At 34.6% G+C, this 27,801-nt stretch overlaps 4 protein-coding genes across 4 annotated transcripts; all 4 read left to right on the plus strand.

The window, feature by feature from the left end:
* Positions 11–1,560, plus strand: LOC18596110 (inorganic pyrophosphatase 2). The gene is made up of 4 exons (XM_018122973.1): positions 11–228; positions 325–446; positions 546–750; positions 1,007–1,560. Exons 1-4 carry the CDS (start codon positions 91–93, stop codon positions 1,382–1,384), a joined length of 843 nt encoding a protein of 280 aa, XP_017978462.1. The 5' UTR covers positions 11–90; the 3' UTR covers positions 1,385–1,560.
* On the plus strand, positions 2,991–9,210 carry LOC18596112 (DEAD-box ATP-dependent RNA helicase 20). The gene is made up of 10 exons (XM_007024388.2): positions 2,991–3,239; positions 3,758–4,023; positions 5,017–5,196; positions 5,292–5,453; positions 5,649–5,803; positions 6,349–6,441; positions 6,716–6,801; positions 6,906–7,132; positions 8,221–8,454; positions 8,915–9,210. The coding sequence occupies exons 1-10, from the start codon at positions 3,184–3,186 to the stop codon at positions 8,971–8,973; spliced, it is 1,518 nt and encodes a 505-aa protein (XP_007024450.2). The 5' UTR covers positions 2,991–3,183; the 3' UTR covers positions 8,974–9,210.
* Positions 10,153–15,887, plus strand: LOC18596113. The gene is made up of 3 exons (XM_007024389.2): positions 10,153–10,367; positions 10,555–10,752; positions 15,293–15,887. Exons 1-3 carry the CDS (start codon positions 10,325–10,327, stop codon positions 15,613–15,615), a joined length of 564 nt encoding a protein of 187 aa, XP_007024451.1. The 5' UTR covers positions 10,153–10,324; the 3' UTR covers positions 15,616–15,887.
* On the plus strand, positions 18,684–23,716 carry LOC18596114 (3-epi-6-deoxocathasterone 23-monooxygenase). Its single transcript, XM_018123186.1, has 8 exons — positions 18,684–19,229; positions 19,659–19,983; positions 20,507–20,656; positions 20,748–20,993; positions 21,615–21,704; positions 21,843–22,028; positions 22,183–22,307; positions 23,280–23,716. Exons 1-8 carry the CDS (start codon positions 19,006–19,008, stop codon positions 23,371–23,373), a joined length of 1,440 nt encoding a protein of 479 aa, XP_017978675.1. The 5' UTR covers positions 18,684–19,005; the 3' UTR covers positions 23,374–23,716.

The following is a 27,801-nucleotide window of genomic DNA, read 5'->3' on the forward strand; positions in this document are numbered from 1 at the left end:
TTAAACCTCAAGCTAATAACCTCCTCTTTTGTGATCAAAATCTTTTTCTTTTGTCTCCTAAAAACTTTGTTTCATTAATTCATTATCAAAATGGTTGATATAGTTGTGATTTTCGATTTCGATAAAACGATTATCGATTGTGATAGTGATAACTGGGTGTTGGATGAATTGGGTGCTACAAAGTTGTTCAACCAACTCCTTCCTACCATGCCTTGGAACCCTCTTATGGTTAGTCTTTTTTTTTTTACTTTGCATTTTCTTGCTCTAGTTTCTCTTTTCTTTCTCGAAGTAAAGTAAGCATAATTATGGCTATTTTTCTACCAGGATCGAATGATGAAAGAACTTCATTCACAAGGAACAAAAATTGAGGACATTAAAGCTGTTCTTAAAAGGACCCCGATACATCCTCGAATCATCCAGGCCATTAAATCGGCTTATGCTTTGGGGTATGCATGCATCTTTTGCTCTTTGTACATATTTTTTTCTTTCTGGCCTTCTAGCTAAAATATACTGAAAGTTTTGGGTGGGAATGGTGTTATTTTCAGATGTGATTTGAAGATTGTAAGCGATGCTAACGCGTTCTTCATTGAGACAATCTTGAAACATCATGGCCTGAGGGAATACTTTTCAGAGATCAATACAAACCCGGGTTTCGTTGATGAAGAAGGCAGGCTACGTATCTTCCCTCATCATGATTTCACTCAATCTCCCCATGGATGTCATCATCCCTGCCCTCCAAATATGTGCAAGGTATGTGATTTTTAATTTAAAAATCATAAATAGTTACAACGAACCATGGTATGCATCAAAGTGTTATATCTGTCTTTCTTGCCATAAAGAAAAAAAAACCATAGACATGCCTCTTAATTGAATCTAATCAAATGCATTATTTTAATATCTTTTGACTATATTTTCTATTTGACCCCTGCAGTTGTGTTTCAAAGCCTGATTATTAGCTGCAACATAATTTAATGCTGCTAATTGACTATGATTTCTTACTTGATAGGGTACTGTGATTGAAAGGATTCAAGCTTCTATGTCCACGGAGGGGAAGAAAACAATAATTTACCTTGGTGATGGGGTTGGTGATTTCTGCCCGAGTTTGAAGCTTGGAGACGGAGACTACGTAATGCCAAGGAAGAATTTCCCTGTTTGGGACTTGATATGCGAAAACAGGAGGCTAATAAAGGCAGAAGTATGCGAATGGAGCAATGGAGATGAGTTTGAGCATGTGTTGCTCCATCTTATCAGCAGGATTTCCATTGACAGAAACAACAGTGGCAATAGTACTGCTCAGCTGTATTCAGTTGACTGCAAACCCCAAACAATGCCAGGCGCTGCCCATGAAAAACCCTTCTTCCATGCCCTTTATGTTTCTCATTAGAAAGTAAAAGTTGTTGTTAAAATGGCTGATGCCAAGGCTTAGCAAGTTAATATCTGACAATTTTATGTCTTTTAGTTTTGGAGAATGTAGAAATCTATAGTTTTGGATAGTAGAGAAACGTCAATTAAATTGAGTAGCAAAGTATTTTCTTTTATCAAAATAACATAATTAATTTGGGCATTCTAAAATGTAGTTTGAAAAAGGAATTTTATACCCTGCAATTGCATTTTTGGTCAATGAGAAGGCAGGCAGCTTCTGATTTAATGGCCAAGTGACTAAGGCTATATAGAGCATTCACAACATCAAAAGCATGTAGATTATCAGCAATTTCAGCAGAAAATGGAAAAGCTAGTTTTACGTTTTAACATATAGCTAGTGATTGGAGTAGTGTGCAGTCTTACAAAAGAATTGCATTTGATGCGGGAGAACACACATTATAAGATAATAATCATGAAAGTTTCACCCTTTCCATCACCTTCTCTCCCTCAAAATCAATATGAAAAAAGGGGAAAATTTACACCTCCCACATCCAAACTTACTTGTAGTGGAGATGCAGACCATGGAGTACCTATATGGTCTGCATCTGATAAATCTGGAAGCCGTCTGGGCCGTAGTGAGGGTTGCTGTGATTTGTTCCTAAAGAACTATCCAAACCTCACGAAGAAGAGGAGATGGAATTAAGCAGCCCCTCCTTATTGGATTGTCATATTCTGTGCAAATTACGGAGGGAGCAATTCCTGTCACTCCCTTTGACATTCCCCGTGGATGCTCTTGTATCTCCGACTGGTTTCACTCCAATAAGCACAGCTACTTTAAGGAGATGTGATTGAGCAAAGCTATCTCTTTTCTGTGGCATAACATGTGTGTTTCGCTGATTTGGAAGCTGGCTTCTAATGAAAATGAGAAAAAAGAAAATTGGAAATATAGTGGATCAGGCCATCGGGATGTTTTTCATGCTTTCGTTATGGTGCTGTTGGAAGCATTAGTCTGGCTGCGTCATGTACATCTAGAGAATGTATTCAATCGTGACAGGAGAGAGTATGATGATAGACAACCACAGTCAACTTGCCTGGGAGGTTCTTCATCAAGAATCTTGCACTCAAGAAGCCTTCCAGGCTGCCTTCATATTGCTTCTGCTGCTTCTATGGGCAACAGGAGTAGTTTGCTGGACAAAATATCGTACCATACCAATGAAATTTTTGTATACTTCCCAACTACATATGCTCTTTTTTCCCTTTATTTCTTCTTTTCATAAATTCATGTCTCGTTGGAAGTTGTATGTTCTTACGTGCTATTGAGGAACTATTTATTTTGCAAAAAAAAAAAAAAGGTGTAGCCTGAAATTAGTAAAAACATTATAAATTCGTAAGTGTTACAGAGTACTTAGATATGCAAAAATTGATTCACAAAAAAGAAGGGCAAAACTGTAATTAAAATGAGAATCCCAAGTACAACAGCTTATAGCAGGCGGGTGAAAGGCGGTGAGAGTAAGTTGCATAGGTATCCACATGTCATTTTCTGGATGGACGGTTTTATTTTTTCATCCGTAGGCTTAGCGCACAGGCAAAGCAAAAAGTACAACACGCTTCATCACGAGAGGGAAAGCCTTTCATTCTTTCTGTCTTCATCATCTTCCTCCCAATTGGAAAAAACAAAAGAGCTGTGTCCGATAAAAGCCCTCTCACTTAAAACCCTAAACCATAAATTTAAAAGAAAGACAACAGAGATAGTACTCATTCTTTTTTGGTTACATTAATATTGACCAAGTTTTGATAATCTCACCGACAGTAGCACACAATATGAGTCGATATGATAGCCGCTCCGGCGATCCCACCTCCTACCGCGACCGTAGGAGGTAACTACTCAAATTTTTGCATTTCCCTAAATTTTAATGTAATTCTCATTTTTTTTTATGTTTAAGTTCATTTGTTGTTTTCTTTTTCCTATCTAGATTAATTCATTCAATTCATTACTCTTTTTCCCCCAAATTACTGAATTAGAATTGATTTTCTTGTTTATTTTTAGTTTTAGCTATGTTTTTTAGTCTGGGTTTTGCATTTCTTTAGTTTAGCTTGGCTTAAAACTGAAGACTGATAAATTTTAATTGAATTTGTTTCTGTTAAATGTTTCAATGAATTTTATGTTGTTTTAGCTGCCCATTACTCTAAATGATTAATTTTAAGTTCAAATACACTGGTATTTCAGTTATTTTAACATAATGCCATTAGGCCATTCGCAACATCTCCTATCTAAAATTGTAGTATTATAAAATTTCTGTTCTCCTATCTAATTTTGTACTACTTTGAAGTTTCTGTTTGTTTGGTTTTTTTTGAAAGGAAGTTTCTGTTTGTTTAATTTAGTACGTTGGTATAGTGACTCAGGGTTTGGTGGGGCTTCAGCATATGGCGGTTCGATGCGGTCCTCGTCGAGCAGAAGGGATTATGATGGTGCTGAACCACCTAGGAAGTTGGATTTGGATGGATTGACTCCTTTTGAGAAGAATTTTTATGTTGAGTCGCCATTGGTGGCGGCAATGTCGGCAACAGAGGTGGAGGAGTATCGGCAGCGGAGGGAAATTACTGTTGAAGGTCGCGATGTTCCGAAGCCTGTAAAGAGTTTTCGCGACATGGGATTTCCAGGTAATTTGTTGGTTCTTTCAGTAAGTTCAGCATATTTAGTGTTTGATCCATACATAAATTGTCAGTTATGTGAACCAATCAGCATTTTTAGTGTATTGTTGTAATGATTTTTTCTCATCAGTAATTAAAGTTAGTTATTTCAGTATCAAAGATGAAGATTAGACAAGCCAAGAATGTATTATTTGTTGTAATGAAGAACATTAGTTCTGTTTACTTAATCTTAAAGCTTAAAAGTGAAGGGCACTCTATAGTTTTATTATTTAATTCTGTTGTTTATCTAACATAGAAAATAACTGAAATTGTATTGACTATAGTTTTTTAGTCACAGGTGATAATTGGTCTTTAAAGTGAAGGCACTCTATCTAATTTTGCACTACTTTAAAAGTTTCTATTGTTGAATTCTGTTTACTAGACAGCCATTGTATTGACTATAGTTTTTTAGTCACAGCTTCTAATCTTATTCATGCATGATCACTTTTATAAATGATTTCTAATTAGAATTAGTGCCGACGAATAGCTTATTAGAAGGATTTTTTTTTCTTGAGGGAGCTTAAAGAAGACTTTGATGTCATATTATTTGTTGCTAGTAGTTATTCAAATGCTCACAGGCAGTGGTCATCTCTTGCCTTAATGGATATACTCCTTTGGGCAGTGAATTAGGCTCATCTCAAACCTTCATTTCCTATATCTTCATATATATGCTCTTTTTGCTTCTAGATGTTAAATCACAGGTGATGCTACTGCTGCCACGTTATGAATTGTTTAATCAGTCTAAAGAGTTATTTTTATGGCGTCTAATATATTTTGCATATACATTTTGTTATCAATGTAAAAAGATGATCATTTTGATGGTTAAGGAGAAGTTATCACTTTCTAAGCGTTTTGGGTGTTTCTTGGTTATATGGAAGTTTACTTCTGTATTTGAAAATTATCAACTTGCTCTCTTCATAGATTCTTCTGTGGTGATAATTGATATTCTTTTCTTGTTGCCAGAGTATGTACTGCAAGAAATCACAAAAGCTGGCTTTGTTGAACCAACACCTATACAAGCTCAAGGTTGGCCAATGGCTTTGAAGGGCCGTGACCTCATTGGTATTGCAGAAACTGGCTCGGGGAAGACTCTTGCCTATTTATTACCTGCAATTGTCCATGTTAACGCGCAACCAATTTTAGGTAAAAGAATAACTTGCAATTGCCCTTAACTGTTGTCAGCATGTTTCCATTAATTGGGAGGGGATAACTCTTGGCCTTTTTCTATATTTTTTTAGCTCCTGGAGATGGCCCAATTGTATTAGTTTTAGCTCCAACGCGTGAACTTGCGGTTCAAATACAACAAGAGGCTGCTAAATTTGGTGCATCATCTAGGATCAAGAATACATGCATATATGGTGGGGTTCCCAAGGGACCTCAAGTGCGTGATCTCCAGAAAGGTATGCTATAATATGCTTGGGTGACTGTTTTATTGTGTCTTGTAGTTGCTGAACTGCTTCTATTCTCTTATACATGATAATTAAGTTTAAGATTCTCTTTCTGACATGTTTATTACTAGTTTAAATGGAGTTATCTTTGGTTTGTAATTGCTTACACTAGTTACTAATGAAAATGTTAATTATTTGTTGGAACAGGTGTTGAGATTGTTATTGCTACACCCGGGAGGTTAATAGATATGTTGGAGTCGCATCACACAAACTTGCGAAGAGTTACTTATCTAGTCTTGGATGAGGCAGATCGGATGTTAGATATGGGATTTGAGCCTCAGATACGAAAAATTGTTTCTCAGGTCTTTGTTCTCACCTTTCTCTTTCATTTTGTTCTCTCTCTGTCTTCCCGCTTTATACACTTTCTTTTTATGTATGAGAACGGTATATTGTGGGCATAATGGTTTATCTTTCTCTCTTCTTTAATCTTAATCATTAATCTTTTTATGTCATTCAAGTGTTGCACTTCAAAGAAACAAGATGTCAGACTTATTATTTATTCTTTTTTCTTAATTTATCCAATTGATGTGGTGAAACTTAACTATTTAGGATGATAAGATTGTTGATTTCAGAAGTCTAAGCTAATGCCTTCAGAGTGCATAAAATAGAGGCTTTGCCTTGGTTTCTAATACAATGCAGCCTCGCATCCCCCAGAAGGAAAATGATTTAAAAGGACAAAATCAGAGGGGGAAGGTAGTGTTAGTCTTAAACCTTATCGGGGATTTAGCTAAGAATATGCTCATGTAGAACCTGTATTGTTTTGTATAAGCAGTGAAATGTATTGGCCCCATCAAACCCTCTACCTCACCCCCAATTTCTCTGAGTGGTACTTATGTGTTATATGCAGATCCGTCCTGACCGCCAAACATTGTACTGGAGTGCGACTTGGCCAAAGGAGGTTGAACAGTTGGCAAGGCAGTTTCTTTACAACCCATACAAAGTAAGATACTTCTTAGTTTTGGTAATATTTAATTGGCTTCTTCTGTGAGCAGATGTCATCTTTAACATGGACGTGATTTTTAATGTATCATCTTGTTTAGGTTCTTTTATTTTTACTTAAGGATTTCTAGTCTTTCCTAATATAATTCATGGCTTCTGAAATGTGGTAATCTGATTTTATGGTATAAGTACTTTTAAGGACGTTTGCTATTTACTTTGTTGTGTCTGATGCTATGCTATTTACTTAGTTGATTGTTTCCTTGGACTTTGTGCAGGTGATAATTGGATCTGCAGATTTAAAAGCTAACCATGCAATTCGCCAACATGTTGACATTGTTCCTGAGAGTCAGAAATATAGCAAGTAGAGAGCAGTTTGCATTGTTCCTATGGTTTTGAATTCTTTTAACATTAACATATAGTATGAAATATATCGAGGATGTTTATTGATCTGTCTTGATGTTCCAGATTGGTGAAGCTGCTGGAGGATATCATGGATGGTAGCAGAATTTTGATTTTCATGGATACCAAGAAAGGTTGTGACCAGATCACTCGGCGACTTCGCTTGGATGGTTGGCCTGCTCTCTCAATTCATGGAGATAAAAGTCAAGCAGAAAGGGATTGGGTCCTCTCAGAGTTTAAAGCTGGCAAGAGCCCTATAATGACTGCAACAGATGTTGCAGCTCGTGGTTTAGGTATGTATATTCATTAAATGCCTATTTTGTGCCTTATTTTAATTAAGTGTATGACTTTTTTCTTGTAATTTGACTAGGATTTATGCCTCATGTGTCTTCTTTGTCAGATGTGCCCAATTTACTGCTGTTATAATTATTTTCTATGCAGTTTTCACTTTATAAGATGCAGTACTTCTTTAGTTATATTTTAATCTACCAGAAATCGCTTTTCTGATGAAGTTCTTTGTTTCCATCATCCATGTCTTCTATTTGTAACTTCCTATGATTAGATGTTTGAATGCCATTTCCTTTTAGAACATTTTGTGAAAAGATATATCAGACGGCAGGCCCATTTTAATTTGCTTTTTCTTATGTATATTGATATTTTATTGAATGTTTTTCATTTCTTTTTTGAACTCTTTATACTTGAATCTTGCATCTGATTGCTGCCAGTTAGTAATGTTGATAATTCCATTTATTTTAGTCGTCTGAAGCAACATCTGTTTAAATTGTTGGAGTTCTTAATATTGCTGCTTAGCTAATAACCGAAGGTCTCATTAGCATAGCCATTGCTTCTTTTTTATGTTAACAAATCATTATTTTAGCCATTCATGTTCATTATGTTGACGTTTTAGTAGCGCTGGTCATGTATCAATTTATTTTTTTGTCATATGATGCATGTACAGCATGCATATGTGCTATCCTGGTTTTGCAAGGCTTATCATTTTTCCTTCGCATGTAACTTTAGTGAACGAGGGATGGTCTTCTTAATTAATTAAATTGTGATTATGATGATATTTTTAACTTGAATTTTGAGGATTATCCTTAGTTTTTTATTTATGTTGGTATCCAACATCCGTATTGTTGCATGCAACTCCTTGTTACCGTTTGTTCGGCTAGTATGAGTGTTTTGATTCCTTTTACGAAATAGAAAGTCACATGGGAGTTTGGGGTAATCTTGCTGCCTTAGGACTTGAAAGAAAGAACCACTTACATGTTTAGAATGACGAATGGGTGCAAAACTCTGACTTGCTACATTTTCAGAAAGGGGAGTGTCAACTCTGCTTGCCTCAATATCTTGATTACTTATTGTTTTGGTTTGGCGGCAGATGTGAAAGATGTGAAATATGTAATCAATTATGACTTCCCGGGATCGCTAGAGGATTATGTCCACCGTATTGGTCGAACAGGAAGAGCTGGAGCAAAAGGAACTGCCTATACTTTCTTCACAGCTGCAAACGCCAGATTCGCAAAAGAACTTATTGTCATACTTGAGGAAGCTGGACAAAAGGTCAGCCCTGAATTGGCAGCGATGGGACGTGGTGCACCTCCTCCACCATCAGGTTAGTCTTTCTTTTTTTTCTGCCAACATATGAGGTTAGTTTACTGTAGTTCTTTTGGACATGCAGGCACATGCACACATTGCCACATTTTGAGGCAGTCGCAAATTAAATGTCAATTGAGTGATTTTTCGTTTGTTTTCATAGCTTTTGCACATCTAGATACTTGATTCATAAAGGGAACGTTAGAAAACACTAGGGATTGCTACCCCGGTGTTATGTGATCATTGCTCTGTTTCTTCACTTGAAAATAAGTAAATTCTTACTGAGCTACATTTTGCTATGATGGCTGGTGATTATGTAAGAAACTTCACTGGTGCGGTAGGAGCTAATTTGAGCTGATTGAACGGCCTGATACATTACTGATTTTTATGCATAAGTAGACATGTCTAGCATGATGTGAACGAGTTCCCAAACTTGATACATTATTGCCCATATTCATTTTGTTTATCTGATGATACAGGTCACGGTGGTTTCCGAGACCGAGGTAGGGGTTATGGTAGCAGCCGCCCGCGGAGCTGATTAATGAGAAGATTCCCACGAGGGGAAAATTGTAAGACTATGAGGGTACAGTGTAGTGTAGACATATTTCGTTTGACTGTCACTGCTATATTTCAGGGTTCAACGGTCTTACTGACAGGACTAGCGGGAAGAGCAAGTATAGATGGAACTTGTAAATTAATTCTGTATTTACTCTCTGATAATCCATTTTTTCTCCATTTAAACAAAGAACTCATGAGCGACAAAATTTGAGTTGCATTGAAATGGCCTTGATCATCTCATCTTTTTTGATTTTGAGGGAAGTAGAGATTATGGAGTCAAATGTTCAGATGCTGATAACGTGACGTTATCAATGGATGAATTGTTGCATATGACCGCAAAGCTACTCAAACTAAAACAGGCATGTATTATTTATGTTAAATTTGGGGATGAGGGAGGATGTGGCAGAAAGGTTTTTCCATTCGTTTTTACCTTTCAATGTTGATCTGTTACTGCATTCAAATGGGGATTGGATTTCTAATCGGAGGGAAAACTTTTTTTACGACATTTCATATCGTCTTTTACTTTTACCATATCAATCAAATTGCTTGAACTTCCTTTAATCTTACAATCATAACTTTATAGCCTCACTCGTCTCCCATTAATCAAGAGTAACCCAAACCTACCACTTTGAGTTAAAAGAATATAAATTTAGTCTGAATGTTTAAAAAAGTTCTTCAATTATTTAAAAAATTTAAGTAAATTTTTATTTTTCTGTTACATTTAATTAAGTTTTTTTATTTTTATTTTAAATTAAATAAATTTTTATATTAATAGTAGATTAATTTTTATTAATTAAAATATTATTCGTTATTTTATATTTACGTGTCATTAATATAGTGTTGACATAAACAAGAATGATTTTTTTATAAAAAAAAAACACAAGGACTTTATTAAATATAATTAAAAAAATTTATTTAAATTTTGTGAATAATTCAAATTTTTTTTAAGTATTATGTCGATAAATTTATCTACCTCTGAACCAAAGGCTTAAAATGTTAAGCAAAAATTAATTAATAAGTCATTTGCATATGTTTATTATGATAAACCAAGCATTTCTTCAAAAAGAAAAAAAAAAATCAATGACGTTTCACTAACATAGTGAATACATTTTAAATTCAGAAGTGCAAATTATTAACCTTAAGATAGTGGTGTTTCAGAGTAAACGAAAGTGCAACCAGAAACTAACTAGTTCCGTCTAAAGCTTAGATTAGTTGCTTAATATTTACTTAAATTAATGTGGTGGCTTTCCAAGTAGTCAAGGCATAGCTGCGTAGGCATACCAGGGGAACGTCAGGGATCAGAGAAAGAGGAAAAGGAATCTCATCTAGCAATGAGCGAAGGTCCAAAGCTCTACACCAACAAACCTAAAAAAGGTAGAAACAAAAAACTTAAACTAATCTCGAAACCCATCATTCTTTTGTACTTGAATTCCTTTTGTTTTAAACAAAAAGTAATCTTCCTTTTAACTTTTTTTTGTCCGGGCTTTCTTTGCTTCTCAAATAATAGTGGTTTATGGGTGTCCCTAATTTGATTCCTTATTCTCGATTGCAAAAACTACAGCTCAACTGAAACAATTTCAAGAGCAACAAAAAGGAAAGGATTTTGCTCCAACATCATCAGCTGCAGCAGCATCATATACAATGGGGTCTCAGACCGCTACCAATCCTCCACCACCACCTCAGCCTCCAAAGGAATCGTTTGCGAGGCGTTACAAGTTTCTTTGGCCTCTTCTCTTGGCTGTCAACCTTACTGTTGGAGGTCATTTCCTTTCTTTTGAAATTGTTTAATGCTTAGGAGTTTAAATGGGTTCTTTTCAATTTGGCTTGAATTTTGATTTTTATGCTTGTTGAATGCATTGCTTGATTCTGTTGTCCATGGGTAATTTGTTGTTTGAAAGAAGTTTAGGGCTTAAGAGGTTAATATGTTGGAGAATTTTTTTTGACCGATCATATTGATTGACCATAGTTCAGTTTGAGAGTCAATAAATATATTTGAGTGTTAAGAATTTGTTAAATGCTCTGTTTTTTTAGTTTGAACATCAGGGGAGCACCCGTATTCTGTTGAATATGGACTTTTTTTTATGGCTTCTGTTGGTTATGTGGTGTTTGCTAATTATCTCGTTTGATTGACACTCTTCGTGTACGACAAGAATGGTAAAATTTCAATGAGGGATGGCCACAATGTGCTAAGGGTTGACAATTTAAGTCGAGCTGATAAAATCCCAAAGCATCCAAATTCATCTATGTGTATGTTGCAAACCTTCTGATTGGCATTGGTAAGTGGTTTTGAATAAGCAAACATGCCCACAAGAAAAGTTGGTGTGGTAGTTTAGCAGTAACTAAGAGGTTGCATTACAAGACAGGTTTTCCTTGTGAATTATTAAGTACATGATACATCCCCTGATTATAATTCTTCTTTGTTGCTTTCTAATAACCATGGGAAATGTATGGTGTTGTGTGACACCTTTTTTTTTGTACATATTCAGTTATTTTCTTTTCCTTTTTCTAGCTAACAGTAAGCCTTCTGTTCTTCGATCATCTGTTGTCTCAAGTGTTTGCTAGTAACAATATGCACTGCATGACACGTATGAGTGCTTATGTTGAAAAATTGACCCTAGGCTTACTTTGTTGAAGGTTGCTTAAAATTTGCTCATTCACAGTTGGTCTTGGCATGCTACAGTGTTACAAATACATCTAAAGTCTCAACTAACTGTTCTGTTTAGACAGTGGATGCCTATGTTAAATGAAGACATATTTAGCTGTTGATATTTATCTAAGAAACTTAGGCACTCCCAAATTTGGCAAATAGTCTATTAGTTCCATTGCTAGATGGTCCTAGGAATCTTAAAATTGTCTTGCGGGCATGACTGTTTTCTGCTGAACCATATCTCTATAGGGGAGTAGCAAATAAGAAAGCATCTTTGCTTGTTGAATACTTCTCTTAGGTGTAAACCTGGTTTAGTGTGTTTAAGGGGTGTAACATACACACACAGACACAAACATACCCATACTATGTTATGTTTCGACTAGAAATTTTCTAGCTTTCTAAGCTTTCAAAGTAGCATTGGTTAAGGTTATGTTTCTCTACATGTGAGGAAGGAAGGTAAGAGCTTATATTAAGGCCTTAAAAAATCCTTCAATTATGTTAGTGACATATGAAGTGAAAGTAAATACTTTAAATTTAAAGTTTCCCTTCCTTGTATCTATTAGATTAAGCATATGATGGTCTTTGTCTATTGCAGGAAGGGCAAGAGTGATAAGCTCTTCAAGTGCATTCTTATTTGTTCTGTTTGAGATACATTGATTTAAATCAACAATTTTGGATTTAGTTTACCCTCCTATGGATTAATTGGGAATTACTAAAATATTTGCAGGTTATAGCTCTCATCATAATCATATCTAAAGGCCATACTTAGGTACAGAATGACTTGGAATTATAATGTTTATAATTGTAGGTGATAGCTGTCATAGAGATTTGCTTAGGAAAATCAATGTATCGTGCTATTTGAGAGTATGTATGTGCTATCTGGAAACTAGTAATATAAGGGAGATAAGTGTATTTGTCTTGAGCAATATCTTGAAGTAAAATGCACCCAAATTGAATCTTAAAGATATATAGTGGAGTTGTCCCAACTTAAGTTAGTACTCTCTGTTGTACCTTCAGTGATTTGAATGATGACAATGCAGAAGACAGAATCTGGACCATCTAAATGTTGTTAATACTGAAGGCTGGTCATGGCCCATGAATGTCAATAATATGTTCAGAGTTGGACTCTTGTGAGGATTCTGGAAGGATACCATCAAGGCTTTTATTAGTTGTTGCTTTTACTAGTTTATGCTATTTCTTTTCTGCATCCTCAAACTTGTTATAAAGCAAAAGCAAATGGTAGGGTATAAAATCATAATTGAATAAAAATGAGTAAATAGTTAAAATGTAACACCAATTCTGACATAATTGCTTCCCATAAAAGTAAAATCATGTTCCAAGAAAATTAAAGTTTCTTGTCCTACACACTGAAACTGTTAACTTTTAAATCATCAAAAATGTTAGTTGCTTTTGTAACAGAATGCACTTTTTGTTTTTTGCTTTTGGAAGTAAAATGTGAGTAGCAAATGCAACAATCAAATGGAGCCTAAGATTGCTAATAATGTATGAAAGTGATTTTGTAAATTCCTGTCTTTCATGGGAACCTTTTTTCATTATTTATGACTCTGAATTTGGTCCATTGGTCAGTTGTTGCTTTTCTAAAGAAATGTAAATATAACCTAGCTTCAATGGCTTTTATTTAATTGAGAGGGAATTCATTTTGCAGTTATTTCTGTTGCATATCATAGATTTGGGTGCTTAAAATCTCTTTAGTGTCTTTGTTGGGTGTAACTTGTCATAGATGTGGTGCATTGCATTATTTATGCACCTTCTCTAAGAGAATTGCTTCACAGATCTTCTCAATAAAACAATAAAAGACTATTCTGCTGTCATAATTACTTATTTTCTTTATTGGATAAACATATTAATGCTACCAATATGATGACATATTAAGTGTATGTCTCAATTTGCTTGATGGTTTTGATGCAAAAGATATGGAAATGATAAGCAATTTTGTTATCCTTGGTGCCTAAGATTTTGAGATATGACGAAAATGAAACTATTGCACCAATTTTGACACTCTAAGCATGATAAGGTGCGTCTGCAACTTTGAATTTCTCTCTTGTTCAATCATATCCTAACACAACTCAACTTAACCCAGCTATAATCCTAGTGCTTGGGATTGGTTATAGGTTCTTTGTGTATTCTTCTCTGTTTGGAAGAATACTTTTGGTGTACCATTTAGCACTGATCTATTGTTATGTTTTAGTACATGTAACTGAATGAGTAATTACTTCACAATTAGAGAATAATTTATCTTTTACTTGTTGAAGTGACCAACCATACTCTTTAGACCTTCACATAGAACAACACATTATGATAAGTAAAGGAAAATATCATCTTTAGGAGTAGAGATGATGAGTTGGCACGTTCGAATACTATGATAATTTCACCCAAGTAGATTATTTTTCAACTATTTAAATATTTAGTTAAGCTACAGAGATGGAAACATTAGCTAATTTCTCTGGTTTTCACCCAAAAGGGGAGCTTGGGTTTATGTAGAGATATAAATGAGTACCGCTTAAGTTGGGTGTATTTACAATCTAAAGCTTATTGGATGAATGGAGTTAAATATTTTTAGTAAATTGGCTGTAATTAGCATTCATTTTGGGGGTTAGTAAATGTTTGTATGCAAACACCATGTTATAGTATTCTGTTAAATACATATTACAAACTCAAGCACTGAGCATTATGAAGTAATTATCTCCATATTCTTCGGGGCTTATAATGATGATGATGAGCGAAAATATTCACAATTTGTCCCCTGCACCCACCAACACAATGACTGCTCAGCTGTTGATTGATTTGATATGTGCATCAACATATTAGTGATCAGTTGAAAACTGTAATAGTCATAAGTTAACTAATGGGAGATTACTGGTGTAGTTGATTGCTATAGTGTTCATATAGTAATTACTTTTAGATGAAAGTTGAACTTGTAGTCTCCAATCAGTGAAAGCATATCTTTTATGCGCTTTTGAGTGTCAATATAGCAATTACTTTTAGATGAAAGTTGAACTTGTAGTCTCAGTGAAAGCATATCTTTTATGTGCTTTTAGTTTTGTCTCTAGCTTTTTGCCCTGATGATTACCGACAGAGAGCCTGAATTACGTTTAAAAGAGATGAAAATGAGCAATTGCTCATTGGTAATAAAGAATGTCTTGATGTGTTGTTTCTGGATTTCTTTCCAGTGTCGTGTTCCTATAATTACCAATAGTTAATGATAATAACCTTTCGATGTGAACAGGACTAGCTGGTTTTAATAAGCTATAACTTTTCTTTTTCCTCTATATATGTTGTTTAGTTGAGGAGCACATCTTGATTGCTTTTTGTTGTCAAGCTGTAATAATTAGCATTAACGGTTTGTTTCGTTTTTCGTGGTATCTGGTTGTATTTACAGTTTCATCATTTTATCTTGTCTGACAGAATCATATTTTGTATTGTGGTCCATCCCACCAACTTATGACACCTGGTCTGTCCTTCTTCCCTCCACCCCCCTCCCCTGGTCCCAACTCAACTTTTTAATCTTATTTTCTTTTTTATATTGTCAAACTTGTGAATGTTGGAGGTTTTAGGTGGGATTCTTGACAATTTAATTTCTCAGAAACATGATTTGCAGCTTGTCTGATAGAAATTTGTATGATTGATGTAGCTTACCTTTTCATGAGAACAAAGAAAAAGGATACAAGCATAACTGAAGAAGATGTTGCAAGAGATGTTGGTGCGACTCCTGTTTCAACTACAACTGTCACTGCTCCTCCAGTTACTGAAAAGCCCTTACCTTCACCATCCATTACACAACCTGTGAAGTTGGTTGAACCCATTCCTGAGAGCCAGCAGCGTGAGCTTTTTAAGCATATACTGGAAGAGAAAAGGAAAATCAAACCAAAAGACCCCGAGGAGAAGAAGCGCCTTGATGAAGAGAAAGCCATACTCAAACAATATATTCGAGCAGAATCCATTCCTCGGATATGACTGATAACCCTTTTGTTTAAACTTGGATATGACCTTTTTCTTTAAGTATTTTGGAAGTTTGGTTTCCGTTCAATTGAATTTCAAGTTCTCTTGTTTTTCTTAATATTTTGGCTTGGTAAAATCTGCAACAAATTGTATCATTTTCTTGAGAAGTACTTTCCTAGTCTAATTGTCGCCCTGTAAATTTCACACAAGGGGTAATGTTCATGACATTGTTGCCTACTCTGCCACTCTTACATAAATCTGCAATGTATAATTGGAGATTAGATGATTGCTGCCACTTTTGTGTCTGCTTGTTAAACCATCAGCTGGCTTCCAGCGGCAGACTTCCAGAAGTGAATAGAACTTGAAGTCCAGTCAGACTGATCTGTTTTGGGGGACCTAAATTGTTCAACTTGATAGCCTGTCCAAGTTCAAGTAAACAACAGTGTGACTTAGATTTCAGTAATTTGGAAAAAAAAAGGAGCAGTGATTCATACACCACCAAAACTTCATCTTCCTTTTGAAGTGGAGTAAGCTTTGGCCTTCCAATACTTTTTCTGGCCGTGGGTTGCCTTCTTATATCTAAATTGTCAATGAAGTAGTAGGGGTGTTTATAAGGACAGTGCTTATTTATACTTACCGAGCCCAGCTTAGTCCACATGATTTACCAAACTTAGATTTCAGTTCATGCTTTCTCAACCTTAAACCCACTCGTCTACTTTGAATTAGCAATATCAAGTCAAGAAAATGGATGGACTATGGAATAACTCATGAATTTCATCTTCATATCATCATTATCGTTGCAATGGGGGAATTCAATCTCATTTGCCGTCTCCTTTTGTTTTAAATATGGAGATGAAAGGCATATTCTCCAACTTCAAGGTGTAGAGATTCACATGGGCCTAATGCAACTATGCAAGCATGCACGATTTCCAAAAAGGATGTGGATAGACCCCCTAATTCTCAAGGTTCCCACATCATGCAGAACCAAACCAACTACAAAACTACCTAACGGGCTGATATTCTAAGCTCTACAAATGAATCTTTCTTTCCCCCAAATATCCCCTAAGTAATACGAATATAATCCAAGGTTTCTAAATTTCTTTAACTTTTCAAAGAACATAGCAATGTATCAAATATACCCTATATATTCTCTAGGATTCTTAAAAGATATAATAGAATTAAACAAATGCAACCCATAAAAAGAACATGAGAGAGAAAGCCGGATGATTAGCAAAGCAATTTGATGCAATCATGATATGGAAAAATTAAAGTATTAATTTAACAAAACATAGATACCTAATCATAAGTTAGGGTTGTTTGAACAAATGGGCAAAAGGCAAGCCACGGAATGGAGCTGGGAAATTAGGAAATTAAATATCACATGGGCAATCAAGAAAATGTGGGGGCCATTGTGATGAATATTGAATCAAATCTGACAACAGTCAAAGGAGGAATTTTATAAGTTAAGAAAAGCTAGGTTTATAATGGGTTTCATACTTTTGTTTATTTTCCTTCTTTCTGCATTCTGAAATGACATTTTTGCCTCAACCAAGCCATGTTTGATGCTCTATTTGAGGGCAATCATGACCACCCATTTCATCTTTTTGATTGAAAAGTTTTGGCATGTTTATGTTTATTAGATTAAGGGTGGCATAGGGGCAGATTGACATAATTTAAAGTATTTTTTGGGTATATAAAGAGAGGTAGCCACATGCGGCCTCTCCCATATAAAATCAGAAAGGATGGGCATGAAAGTAACATGAGAGGTTGGCCTAGGATTTTTGTGTATGTATTTGTATCAAAGGATTGGGTCATAATTTCATTGGAGAGAGAGAGAGAGAGAGAGTTAAGGACAAAACAAAAGTTGCGAGAAAGAAAGAGAGAAAAAGGAAAGGGAAAACAAAAAAAAAAAAGAAAAAAAGAAAAGATATTGATGATGTAGAGAATGTGGTTGGACTTATTGAATCTCACATGAAAGCACGAGGGCAGCCAGCTGCTGCTGCTACCCTGCACCTGCCAAGGGAAGAGGGCCTGGCCTGGACGCCCCTCATCAAACCCACAGTTACCACAAGATCAATCATGCCACTTTGAGTGGGGACTTAGTTTCCCCCTTCTCCCCCTATTATTATTATTATTATTTAATTAACTTTATCATTATCATCAAGGGAATTTCTTTTACAGCAATATTTATTTTGTTCTCTTTTCTTTCACCTTGGTAACAATTATTTGGCGCATGCTACCCATGATTGTAACCAAACTCTCCTCCCAATGGGGGCCATACAAAGGAAAAACTCATTCATGGGATATTTCTTTCTCAACATGTTTTCACGTTTCCCTTCCTCATTCAACCTTTTTTCTTATTATCATTAATACACACTAACAAGGCACTATTGACTGGAATTTCAGGATTTCTTTATTCTTATAATCACACATGCATGGTTTTGCTCCCAAACTAACAGCTCCTACTACCTATCTATTATCTTAAATCAAAGTGCTTAAATACCTTATAACAATATTATAAATTTTAGAATCAAATCTTCATATAAATGTTACATATATATATATACTTGGGTGAAATTATTTCCCCCGACTCCACCCTCTACAGTTTGAGCAGATCCAGATGTACTTTCCCAAAGTTGTTTTTTCCTATATATAGGAAACAATCATGCGACCGTACAATAAAAAAGAGAAAAAAAAATAGTAGTATGGTATCAGTCTTGATGCCATTCCGTGCTTTTCCATGTACTTCAATTCAATATTAATATATTTGCATTAACATGGATATACTGTACAACTGAAATTTGACTTGTTTTGTTTACTTGTTGGGTTATACAATGGGAGATCTCTTTCTAATTCTTTCTTTTACCTAAACTTGAAATTATATATAAAGGGAACCTTTTAACTTATAATTCACCTGCCCTGTGTTCATTGGCAACATTATGTAATTAGCTACTGTTAAGCATCAACTATTGGAACTTTGTGTCTAAAAGCAACAAAGGGATCGGTGCTCTCCAAAAGGAACCGGACCCCTTGTATATAATTATATAATGCATTAGCTCATTGAAATGCAATTCTAATTCGCTTATCCATGCATGATGCATCTCCCAGTACAAATATTCTCTCCCTAACTGGATTCAAAGCTCCAACCCTTTTTTTTTCTCTCTCTGTCGCTCACTCGCTGGCTTTTTTTTTCTTAGTTCTTTCCTTTTTTCATCCACACGCGTGCACGTACGCATGCATATCATATTTCCATCACAACACAAATTAAGAAAAAAAAAAATTGTCTGTTGAGAGTACAACTGTTTACTAGCATGATTAAGGGTATTTAAGAGCAGCACAGAGAGAGAGAGAGAGAGAGAGAGCGTGCGTGCGTGCGTGCGGGCGGGGAAGAAAAAAAATCCATCCATGATGGAGAGTTCATTGTGGGTTGTGTTTGTGACAGCAGTTTTGTTTTGCATCATATATCTCTATAGCAAAAGCAAGTTGAGTCTAAGATCATCTTCATCAAAAAACTCATGCCAGCTTCCGTTAGGAACTCTCGGATGGCCTTTTATTGGGGAAACCATCGAGTTTATCTCTTGTGCTTACTCAGACCGCCCTGAGAGCTTCATGGATAGGCGTCGCCGCATGTAAGTTTTATTTACTATATATATATATATATATATGACTGTGTATTTCTCAGCCTTCTTTTATTTTCTTTTTACCCTAAATATATATATATATATATATATGTTTTAATGTATACTAAAATTTAAATGAAGATTTCATGTCATCATCTTCAGTACTTCACCTAATCTGTGGTCAAAGCTGGTTCCCTAAATTTATTTCTATGTATTATTTCTTTAAAAAAGTGTCAGAACAAGTACCCTTAAGTGTGATTAATTTTCCTTTACTTTGATGAATAATATGATGCTAAAAAGATTAGGGTTACTTTTTGATTTTATATGTGGTTTCAATACATAACTAGAGTCAAGGCAGTGTTATTACAAATTATGAAGATAAAGGAAAGCTATAAGAAGAATATATATATATATGTGTGTATATGGGTTATTTTGCAGGTATGGCAAGGTGTTCAAATCACACATATTTGGAACTCCAACTATTGTTTCAACAGACGCAGAAGTGAGTAGATTTGTTCTACAAAGTGATGCAAAGGCTTTCGTGCCCTTTTATCCGAAATCCCTCACTGAGTTGATGGGAAACTCCTCCATTCTGCTAATCAATGGGAGCTTACAAAGGAAAATCCATGGTCTTATAGGATCCTTCTTCAAGTCTCCACATCTCAAAGATCAGATCACTAGAGACATGCAAAATTATGTCCAACAATCAATGGATAAATGGAGAGATGATCAGCCCATATACATACAAGATGAAACCAAAAATGTTAGTGCCTTTCTCTCTTTGAGTGTGTTGAAGTAAATATTCCTTTCATTGAAGTTTGTTCTCTGGCATTAGTTTTCCCTCAAAGTTTTAGGATAACTTTTTGAAAAGAGTTCCTCCCAGACACAGGATAAAACAAAAGATGCCATCTCTCTTAAATCTATATCTGGTTTTTTCTTCCAAGTTCGAGGAGTTTCATAAGGAAGCAGCTAGGAGCCCCCCCAAAAGACACAGGGAAAAATAAACAGCACACGCAGACAAAATCACACACGTGCGCACAAACTCTCTCTCTCTTAATCTCTATCCCCTATATAGTGAAAGGAATCATTGAAGTTTGAATTTTATCTCTGGCTTCTACTTAAGTTTAAATACAGTTTTGCTGGAAAGTAAAAACAACCCAGTTGAGATCATGGGGGTTACAATGATTTTGCATAAATAATTTTGTCTGAGAAATTTGCTTCACAATGATTGTGCTATATATTCCTTTTGAAAAGTTACTAAGAAAATACCCTTTTCTTGTCTCCAGATTGCCTTTCAAGTACTAGTCAAGGCATTGATTAGTTTGAATCCAGGTGAAGAAATGGAACTTCTCAAAAAACAGTTCCAAGAATTTATCTTAGGCCTAATGTCTTTACCTGTAAAAGTACCCGGAAGTCAACTTTATCGATCCTTGCAGGTAACTCTATTCAAATTTAATTTTTCTATATTAGTGTTGTATATATAGATGTGGGAGTCTAAGAAGGAAACCTGTTGAATTTCACTTCCAGGCAAAGGAGAGAATGGTTAAGATTGTACACAAAATTATCCAATCTAAAAGGAATTCTGGCATCTCAACAGTTGCAAAAGATGTGGTAGACGTTTTGCTCAAAGATGCTAGTGAACTATTAACAGATGATCTAATAGCAGATAACATGATTGATATGATGATCCCTGGTGAAGATTCAGTGCCGGTCCTAATGACTCTTGCAATAAAATACCTTTCAGATTGCCCTGCTGCTCTGCATCAATTGACGGTATGCACTTTTTCTATTGGAATTTATATATCAGCAGTATCATGTCGCTCCTTTATTTCCTTGAGAAAAATGCCAATCTCATTTCAATGACTCATTGGCATTATGTTGCTATCATAATCTAGCACTAATTGACTTGGGGTCAGCAAATGCCTATTTAGAAACTTTGGAAAGTCATTTTGGATTAGTATATTTTCTTTGGTCTACTGTGAGATTCAAGACCTTTTTTCTTTTTCTGACTAATTTCAACTTGTCACTGAAGTGATTTGCTTGTCCTTATAGGAAGTGTTTGCTTGCCACCAGTTATTATTTGACCATCTAGGCACAAATGGCATGCTTGACTAGGATTGCCATGATCACTTGCTAGGGTTTTGTCCACACTATACATAATTTCTACTTGATAGCAACTGCCCTTTCTAATCGATATAACTCGTATGATATACCTTTCAACTTGCCAACAAGTCGGTCTTGAACCGCCTCCCTACCCACCCAAAATGTATATCTTTAAGACAAAGCAGCAAACTTATGCTTTTAAATATTCTTTAAATTCTAATTCTATGGATACTGTTGCATGTTGGTAATATTCTTGTTTAGGTTTTCTGATGACCTCTGAAAATTTTTTAGGAGGAAAACATGAAGCTGAAAAAGGTCAAAGCGCAGAATGGAGAGCCATTGATTTGGAGTGATTACTTATCATTACCTCTTACACAAAGCGTAAGTTCAACCAATAAAATTAAGATTGCATTACATATATATCGCAGAAAGGAATGATATGGGACTAAAAGAAATTAAACTAATTAATTAATTATTAGCTTGCTTCAATAATTAAGGTTGCATTATATGGTTAAGCAGGTTATTACAGAGACTCTCAGGATGGGAAACATTATAATAGGGGTCATGAGAAAGGCCATGAAGGACATTGAGATAAAAGGGTATCTAATACCAAAAGGATGGTGCTTTTTTGCGTATTTTAGATCAGTTCATCTTGATGAAAATCACTATGATTGGCCTTATCAGTTCAATCCATGGAGATGGCAAGTAAGAGTTATCTGACCCTTTTAATTTCCTTTTGGTGCTACATATACATAAATATATATATATATACACACACGTACATACATTGTCCTTCTTCTGCTTGTTATCTATTAATGTTGCTTAGCATTAAACTCATAGACTGGGGGATTCATCACAGGACAAAGACGTAATTAGCAGCTACAACTTCACCCCATTTGGAGGTGGGCAAAGGCTGTGTCCTGGACTTGACTTGGCCAGGCTGGAAGCTTCCATTTTCTTACACCATTTTGTCACTACTTTCAGGTAACAAACACTCCCAATTTGAGCCTTCATATAAAACTAAAAACTGGAATGAGGTACTTGCTTTTTTACATTTTAAAGGGACAAACCAGGGAAGAGCCACCTTTGAAGGCTGTCATGCACACTCAAACACTAGTTTTTTCTTCACTTTTACCACATGAGCCAAGACAAAATCATAACAAAAGAGACTGAACTTTCTGTCCTTTTGGGCTCAGTAGCTGTTAACAAGGCATCGCATTTCCATATATATTTGCTTTCCAAGTACATGCAGTTTGGTGTTTGTAACATGTGATGATGACCTTCGAAAACCATACTCCATTCATCTTTTCCCTGCTCAGACATGTGTTCAAACTATACCAAACCCCAAGTCTTTCACCAGAAGAAACACAGACAAAATTCATAGCTAAAACTTTCAGCTGAAAAGCCAAATTCCATGAATATTGTTCCCTTGATGGGTTGAAGCACATGTGGCCGTGGCCAAACTGATTTAATTAGAATCATTCAATTTATGGGGTCTCACTTTAATTTCTTCCATGGATTTGGCATTTTCAAAATTTCTTTTTTCTTTGGTCAAATGCATTGAGCACATAACATTATTAATCAAATCACGCATACAGGTCTTTGCCGACATTGATTATATAATGCCTGTATTAAGACTAGCTTTATGGTACATAAAAGTTTGACTACAAAAAGATATTGCTAATGCTAATAGCCATGCATTTTAGGGTTTAGACCAACAATGGATGCTGTCTGATCTCGATAATTAAAATTATTCAATGCTCTAAAACCTATTTAGTGTATATTTATTAGCCAGGGGGCTTTCCACTAGGTACAAGGCTAGATATTTTTGTTTAATATAGCTAGGAGAAAAACAATGTACATGTGATCTTGGTCTCACCCCTAATATCTTGACTGTTTGATTTTATGAATTTTAAAAAGAATTAAAACTAATGAATTCTCTGAACTCACATGCAGATGGGTGGCCGAAGATGACACGATTGTCAACTTTCCAACAGTAAGAATGAAGAAGAGAATGCCGATTTGGGTCAAAAGAAGGGAAGACTCCTAGTAACCTAAGCTTGCTTTTGGCTAAGAAAACTTTAAGCAGAAACTTCCAATCCAATGATGAAAGACAACCCAGCAAGAAATTCTCAAAGCAAAGAAAATAAAAAGGGTTCTGCCACAGTGCACACGTGTGGGGCGGCATTGACAAGTTGACATGTTCATCCTCTTTCATAGGATAGGGACATTGCAGATTTAGACATTAATTGGACGTAAATATTATATATATTTTAACTATGGGACCCATAAATTATCCCTTGATTTTGCATTATAATTCCCTATCCCTCTTGTTTTTCACCTCAGCAATATGTACAATAATAATAATAAAGTAATAAAAGGTTTTTTATTAAGCTAGTCTCATTTTTTCTCCTTCTTCTTTTTCTTTGGATGAGATCAAATAACTTTCTTCAAAATATCTAATCTAATTGTTTTGCTGTTGTAAATGGATTAGACTTTGTGATGTATAGCACGTGGATATATCAATTAAGTTGATTCGGGACACATATGTTATAGGCTGTTATCATGCATGTTCATATACATAGATATGATCCGGAGAGGGTTGTTATGTCCCTCTACGTGCTACTCTGCTCTTCTACCTTCAAAATATGATAGTAGTCTTTTGTAACAAAAATTAAATAATAGAATCAATATTTATACTTCTTTTTTTAAAAAAACACCTAGTGGAAAAGAAAATTATGACTGTCATGTCATGGGTTCCAAATTGAACCATACATTACTTCTGGAACTTGTATGGAATTCAATTGAAATTACAAAAGCCTCTGTTGCCACATTTAGGATGAGGATGGTTTGAAAACACTAACAGTAAGCTTCATTTACTGAAGATCCATATGTCGTAATCTTCCCAAATTTAGTTATACTAGCATAATACATGGATTTTCCAATTGCATAATATATAATTCCATGATCTTCATTTGAAGCATGGAGCAACCTAGTTTTCAACTTTACTGTGTTCCACATACATAGATGTAGAAAGCTCTCTCTTCGAATTTTAGGGGCGCCTCTTGATATATGTCTTGCCACTTTTGACGTACGAAAGTTGTTTGTCTCTTTTGTTGACTTGACCGACATGGTTACAAGTTTACATATAATTAATCTCTATATATAATTATATATAATTCCATTTTAAAGTGGAGAACAGAATCTTGATGCAGCTTTCTTATCAGTTCTAAGCTTTTACGGGTCTTATTTTCTGTGAGGTGTTTATGTATCTGTCAAAAATTCTGCCATGAATGCACCTCAAGGTATACAGCTAACATCAAACAATACTTGGAATCATAGGGTTGAGTATGTCGAGCATTTGGCAAATCCCTATTGGTTTTCATCCAAAAGAAAATGGACTTAGTCAATCCACCCTTTTCTACTCACATTCCCACTAGCTAGCTAGAATGATATCTTATTTTTTTCAAAGTTTATTAATTAATAAACAAAACAACTGTCAATTCCAACATAGGAAAGGCCAGAAAGGGGACACATTAAGACAAAAAATAGTTTCCTTATGCTTATTGGTTAGTCGATTTGATTTGGCAGCAAATTTGTTCCATTTCACTTTTGAATCCGTCACTTAAGTATGCTATTATAATATAAACAAAGATGGCATGATAACTAAAACATATAAAAGCAAAACAAGGATGCATGATTTGGGTTTTTTTTTTCTTTTTCTTTTTGAGAAATATTTAAATAAAATGAAGCATTAATTATTTTGGTTTCCTTGTTATCCCATTAATTAACTATATATTATCATTAATTATCATCGTTATAATTGTCATCATGATTAAGATTATAACATTTATCTGTTAATATTGTTGTTCTTGTCATCATCTTTGACTTGCACCAGCATTAACATCATATGTCACATTTGGTAACAAGGAGGAGATTACGGTCACTTATTGTAACAGCGTACACTTTAAATCTTATATTAATTTTGCTTGTAATAAACAACTTAAATTGTTAATGTTGGCAATTAATTGCATAATTTTTTATTATCAATTATATATTTTAGGATAGTGCCTGTAACTACGTTACAGAAAAATCATCGAAAATATAGATTAAGTCGGAGTGGATTTCAATCTGATATCTTTAAAAGAGTTTGTAGAGAAAGCTATATTGCATTAGTCAATTGCATGAATGTATGGCTTTTACTGCTAGAGGAAAAGATAAACTGGTATTAATTAAAAATAATTGTTTGTTTTGATTTCAATCACTAAAAGTTGCTCTTATATACATGGTCATAAAACAGTACTTAACTTAAGAAGATAATAATCCTGTAAACATCTAATAATTTTTTTCCATTAAAATAATATTATTCAAACAAAATGAATAACATTTGTGATCTTGAGGTTTTCATTTTTGTTAGATGATATATATCAACTTTCTAAATGCAAGACTTGTACTTAGCTAAATGTTAAAGGAATATAAATTGTTACACAACTGTTAGATATGTCCAATCATGGTGACAGTTTATTCTTTCTTTTGCCATATATATTTATTTTCATTTTTTTGTTTCTGTTGTTGTGTTATATTGTAGTACTAAATTTCATAAATGCATGGTTCTTGCTTGTAGAAGAAAAGATAAACTCGCATTAATTAAAGATAGTTATTTGTTTTGATATCAATTACCGGAACCCTGCACCTACATATATGTTATAAAATAGTACTTATCCAAAGAAGACAATAATCTTATAAAAAATTATTAGATGTATAATAAAATATTAAGAAATGAGAGAGTATATAACTTGTACTATTGGCAAACTAAGATAAATAATTGTAGAATATAGAGCAACAGTATAATGTAAAGATTCTATCAATATATAATAGTTACTAATTTCTAGTAGTATATTTATTTTATATATAAAATGAATGGCTTAAAAATGTTAAATTCTTGATTTGTTTATTCAATAATGACTGTGTGCTATGCAATTGAGAAATTAGTAGACCTTTTTGATTTTTTTATTTTATTCAATGAATTAGATGGATATTTATTTGAATTTAAACATTCATGTATAAAAGAGATGTCTAATACTATAATTCAGGTTCATGCAAAATAAAAGGATATAGATAAAAAATAATAATAAATTGTATTTGATAAATATTAAATGAATCTATTCTTTAAGCTTTAACAGTTAGAAATTATTGTTTTCAAGTATTTTTTTTGAAATAAATAAAAGTAAAAAAAAACCTTCAAATGTAAAAAACAACATAGTTTTAACATAAGGTGTATAAAATAATTAATTCAATTGAGAATGACAAGTATCAATTGTCACGACCCAAATTTCGGGCCATGACCGGCGTATGGGCTTAATGGATATAGCCCACTAAATCCAAGTAAGCCTATCTATGTGACCTGTTCATTATTCCATCAAAGTTATTAAAGTCACATTTCATAATTTCAAATCAAAATAATGTTACTCGTTGCTAACTAGTAGTGGCATTACCCATCAAAATATACATATATTGTCTACAATATGTACCTTAATAATTTACATCAGGTTTATCTATACATCTCAAAAAGGAGACTCGATTTCCAGCGGAGAGACCCGAGTGATGTACGGCTACTGAATGCCGAGATATCTACCAAGGAAATGAATCTACAAGGGCACCTCTACCTAGTTACCGGTTGCCTCTTGATCTAAAAATATGAAGTTGAAAACGGTGAGTATAAACTCAGTGAATGAACAAGAAAGGGAATAAGCAATCAATAGGAAAAATTTGAAAATCATGATGCACTTGTTTCAAAACAATGCAATTTAGTTTCATTCTCAATAAAACCCCTCATGTAAACCTCACATGAGTAAATCACTTGATGAAAAGGGTCCATGCTCAACAAAAGATTTGGAGAGTGAAAACCTTAATAGCCTTTATGTAAATTAAGTCAAGTAAACGACGGGTCCTCGCTATAGCGGAAAGGCATTCTCGTTGCAGCGAAGTTTGGATTCAAGTTATTAGCCGAACGAGGGTTTCTCAACTGGTCAAGGGTTTCTCACCAAACCTGCTCATTTCAAACTTAACTAATTAATTCCTTAATGTTAGAATTCCATGCTCAACTATGGTACCAAAGAAGTGAAAAATAGGATAGCAACCAAACAAAGTAAGGAACAAAACAGAAAGTTTTTCGTTGATTCTCGCTGCAGCGAAATGCTACAGTAACTTTCTCGCTGCAGCGAGATTTCGACCAATATTACCCCTCCAAACCCGAGAGTTTCTCGCTGCAGCGAGAATGAATCTTGTTGCAGCGAGAAACAAAGCAGCAAGAAAAAGTTTCCTTTCTTTCAAGAAAAAACCATCCTGCAACATGACAAAAATCAACATGAAACGCAAAATAACTCCCAAAGTTCAACGTGCAAGATTCACATGTGCAAAACCATATACCATACTCATGAACTTTCTATAACCCACATATATATATATATATATATAT

This window comes from Theobroma cacao, chromosome 6 (genome assembly GCF_000208745.1).
Source record: "Theobroma cacao cultivar B97-61/B2 chromosome 6, Criollo_cocoa_genome_V2, whole genome shotgun sequence".
In the NCBI taxonomy this organism is placed as follows: domain Eukaryota; kingdom Viridiplantae; phylum Streptophyta; class Magnoliopsida; order Malvales; family Malvaceae; genus Theobroma; species Theobroma cacao.